At 50.1% G+C, this 4,476-nt stretch overlaps 1 protein-coding gene across 1 annotated transcript in view; it reads right to left on the reverse strand.

Moving 5' to 3' along the window:
* Nucleotides 1-842, reverse strand: part of cfap20 (cilia and flagella associated protein 20) — a 27,349-nt gene extending 26,507 nt beyond the window's left edge. Inside the window, exon 1 of the mRNA XM_043690941.1 lies at nucleotides 501-842. Within this exon, the coding sequence (XP_043546876.1) occupies nucleotides 501-584 (84 nt within the window). The 5' untranslated portion in view covers nucleotides 585-842. The remainder of the gene's footprint in view (nucleotides 1-500) is intronic.
* Between the last annotated feature and the right edge of the window lie 3,634 nt (nucleotides 843-4,476).

Below are 4,476 nucleotides of genomic sequence, written 5' to 3' on the forward strand. Positions count from 1 at the left end.
AAGGGGGTGGGGACGAGGACCAAGGGGATATGTAAGGGGTTGGGGAGGGTTTGGCTGCGCTGGAAACTACCCAGTGCACGGCAGGACCCTGGGCTGTGGGGGTGGGTAAAGGACATGGCAGGAAGGGTGAGAGGGGGGGGGGGGGGTGTTCCCACTCAGAACGGGTTAAGCTGTAGGAGGCTGCTCGGTCCCCGAGGGGACGATGTGAGGTTGCTCCTCGGGGTTGGTTTGTTGTGAGGTAAAAAAGTGAGGGCTGGAGGTCAGAGTGGGGCTGGAGAGGCACGGCCGGTCCGAGGAGCAGGAAAACCGACGTTTCGGGCAAAAAAAAACAAACCCTCCATTTCAGGTCAGCCCCCTGTTTGAGCAGAAACCTCCCCAAGTGGCGATCCTCGGTGGGTGGGGGGGGTTGTACTGCGCGGCCCGAAGCCTGAGGCCTAGTCCCCGTCACCACCCCCCCCCCCCCCCAGGGTAAAGCCAGGGGGAGGTAGGTCGTTCCTCACCTTCTTGTCCCAGATCTGCAGGGGCTTGCTGCCGATACTGTAGAGGATCGAGAGGAATCCGCTCTGGAACGTGTTCTTGAACATCTCCGAGCGCCGCGGGGCCCTAGCAACGTCCGGGTGCAACCCGCCGCCGCACCACAAAGGTTCCGGCTGTCTGAGTGTGGGGGGGGGGAGAAGGTTCCGCCCGCGCAGGCGCTGCTCACCCGCCGGCTCCGACCTTCCTCACGAGCCGGGGGGGGCTGTCCCAGGAGCTTCTCACCGGAGCCCGCTCCTTGTGTTTGGAGAAGCAGCGCCCGTGGCCGCTGCAGCCCCGGTTACTAAGGGCCGTTGCTATGGCGACACTCCACCCCCCCGTCTCTCCCATCGGCCTCTTGTTTTCTGTTTGGATCCGCCGTCACTATGGTTTCGGAGGCCGGCCGTGATTGGTCAGACCGCAGCCGTCCAACACCTCATTGGTTGCGCAGGCCGGCCGGAGCGCGCCGCGTGTTATTTGCATGCTTGCCGCCGATTGGCTCTTCGTACGGGGTGGGCCGTCCCTTTGGATAAGTATCCGCCCCACTCTGATCTCCGTGATGGTGATTGGTCAGACCCGGTGGAGCCCCGCCTATAGCCCTTCCGATTTGCATGCAACCCGCCAAATCCGCCACTTGTGGGCTTTGGTTTGGACTTGGTGCAGGGTCCAAGCCATTGACAGAGCCAGTGGTGACACATACAATAGAATCTGTACAGTGTGGAAACAGGCTATTTGGGCCAATAAGTCTCCACTGACTCTCTGAACAGCATCCCACCCAGACTCATCCCCATAAGACGATAATACATAGGAGCACAAATTAGGCCATTCGGCCCATCAAGTCTGCTCCACCATTCAATCATGGCAGATAGGTCTCTCAACCCCATTTTTCCATTTTCTCCCTGTAACCTCTACCCCTGTGTAAAGTGTATGGTGTGTTGGCTTTCATGAGCAGGGGGCTTGAGTTTAAGAGCTGCGGGGTTATGCTGCAGCCCTATCGAGCCCTGGTTAGACCACTCCTGGAATATTGTGTTCAGTTCTGGTTGCCTCATTATGGGAAGGATGTGCAGTCTTTAGAGAGGGTGCAGAGGAGATTTACACCAGGATGCTGCCTGGACTGGAGGGCATATCTTATGAAGAAAGGTTGAGGGATCGAGGGCTTATCTCATTGGAGCGAAGAAGGATGAGAGGTAACTTGATAGAGGTGTACAAGATGATGCGAGGCATACCCAGGGCAGATATGGCTAATTCTAAGGTGATTGGAGGAAGGTTTAGCAGAGATGTCAGAGGTTTTTTTACACAGAGAGTAGTGGGTGTGTGGAATGCACTGCCAGCAGTGGTAGTAGAGTCAGATACATTAGGAACATTTAAGTGGCTGTTGGATAGGCACATGGATGATAGCAAAATGTAGGGTATGTAGGTTAGTTTGATCTTAGAGTAAAATAAAAGATTGGCACAACATTGAGGGCCAAAGGGCCTGTACTGTGCTGTATTGTCCTCTTCTATAACCTTTGATCTCCTTGGCAATCAAGAACTTATCTCTGTTTTAAATATATGTTTGCAGCAATGGGTGGGGATATCCAGGCCTTGATGCAATGCCCTTTTTCCAATCTATCACCATTCAGATTGGTTAAGAAATGATAGATCAAGGAATTAGATTGGTGGTACAAGTTGACACAAAGCTGGGATCAGATGGAATGTTGCAAGAAGTGCTCTTGACTGTATTCTTTTAATAAGGGCATTCCTGATTAAGGAACTTTGCCTGAAACATCAATTTTCCTGCTCCTCAGATGCTGCCTGACCCGCTGTGCTTTTCCAGCACCTCTCTAAACTTGACTTATTCTTTTAATCCTCTTCAGAAAGGGTTCAGAAAAGATTTACTAGGATTTTGCCAGGTTTGGAGGATTCGTGCTATAGGGAGATGCTGAATAGGCTGGGGCTGTTTTCCCTGGAGGCTGAGGGGTGACCTTATAGAGGTTAATAAAATCATGAGGGGCACGGATAGGATTTTTAGACAAGGTCTCCTGGGGTGGGGGAGTCCAGAACTAAAGGGCATAGGTTTAGGATGAGAGGGGAAAAATATAAAAGAGACCTAAGGGGCAATGTTTTCGCGCAGAGGATGTGCGTGTGTGGAACGGGCTGCCAGGATCATAGGTTTAGGGTGAGAGGGATGAGATATAAAAGGGACCTAAGGGGCAACGTTTTCATGCAGAGGGTGGTGTGTGTACGGAATGAGCTGCCAGAGGATGTGGTGAAGGCTGGTACAATCACAACATTTAAAAAGCATGAAACAGAGGGAGCTGATAACTCAAGGGCATAAATCAGGGAAGGAACCAGGTGAAATGGAATGATATAAGAAACATTATTCCTTGCTTTTTTTTTAATGTATCTGTCCAGATGCATCTTCAATGTTGCTATCCTAACTGCTTCTGCTAACTCCACTGGCAGCACATTCCAGGCACTTACAAAAGCCCTGCCTCTCACATCTTTAAACTTTCTCCCTTTTGGTTTGGAAGCTTACAGGCAGGCCACAGGTTCCAAACATTTCCATTCTGGAGTCCGTTTGCAAGATTTCAAGAAGGAAATCCAAGGGTATGGGGGAAAAGTACAAATAGGATTCTGATTTGGATATCCACCCTTTCCTTTCCTTTATTTTAGATTAGATGAAAGATTAGATTAGATTACAGTGTGGAAACAGGCCCTTCGGCCCAACAAGTCCACACCGACCCGCCGAAGCGAAACCCACCCGTACCCCATTTGAGCTATAGGGAGAGGTTGAATAGGCTAGGGCTGTTTTCCCTGGAGCATCACAGGCTGAGGGGTGACATTATAGAGGTTTATAAAATCATACGGGGCATGGGTAGGATAAATAGACAAAGTATCTCCCCTGGGCGTGGGTTTAGGATGAGAGGGAAAAGGTATAAAAGAGACCTAAGGGGCAATGTTTTCACGCAGAGGATGTGCGTGTGTGGAATGAGCTGCCAGAGGAAGTGGTGGAGGCTAGTACAATAACAACATTTAAAAGGCATCTGGATGGGTATATGAATAGGAAGGGTTTGTTTTGAAGGGATATGGGCTGGGTACTGGCAGGTGGGACTAGATTAGGTTGGTATACCTGGTCGGCATGGACGGGTTGGACCAAAGGGTCTGTTTCCATGCTGTACATCTCTATGACTCTAATCCTGATCATACTGATTTGATTTGACTTAGGTTGATTGATTTTGATCTAGGTACAGTGAAAAGTCTTTTTTTGTGTGCAGACTAGGCAGGTCATATCACACAAAGTGCATTAGGGTCATAGAATGGAGCGAGGAGTACAAGGTTACTGCCGTGGAGAAGGTGCACAGAGAATTAAATCAGCATTAAATCTTAAACTTGAAAGGTCCATTCATCAGTCTAATAACAATAGGGAAGAAGCTATTGGTACATATTTAAGCTTTTGTATCTCCTGCCTGATGGAGGAGGTTGGAAGAGACTATAACCGGGGTGGGAGGGGGTCTTTGATGATGTTGGCTGCCTTCCTGAGGCAGCGGGAGGTGGAGACAGAGTCAATGGATGGGAGGTTGGCTTCCATGATGACTGGCCTGTGATCACAACCAGTTTCTTCCAATCCTGGGCAGAGCAGTTGCCGCTACAAAGCCGTGATGCATCCGGATAGGATGCTTTCTATGGTGCATCTATAAAAATTGGCTAGAGTCTTTATGCACATGCTGAATTTCCTTAGCCTCCTGAGGAAGTAGAGGTGTTGTTATGCTTCCTTGATTAGAACAGCAGAGCACACATGAAGGGCTGAATGGCCAACTCTTACAAAGTCATAGAGATGTACAGCATGGAAACAGACCCTTCTGTCCAACCTGTCCATGCCGACCAGAAATCCCAACCCAATCTAGTCCCACCTGCCAGCACCCGGCCCATATCCCTCCAAACCCTTCCTATTCATATACCCATCCAAATGCCTTTTAAATG

Source organism: Chiloscyllium plagiosum, chromosome 5 (assembly GCF_004010195.1).
Source record: "Chiloscyllium plagiosum isolate BGI_BamShark_2017 chromosome 5, ASM401019v2, whole genome shotgun sequence".
Taxonomy (NCBI): domain Eukaryota; kingdom Metazoa; phylum Chordata; class Chondrichthyes; order Orectolobiformes; family Hemiscylliidae; genus Chiloscyllium; species Chiloscyllium plagiosum.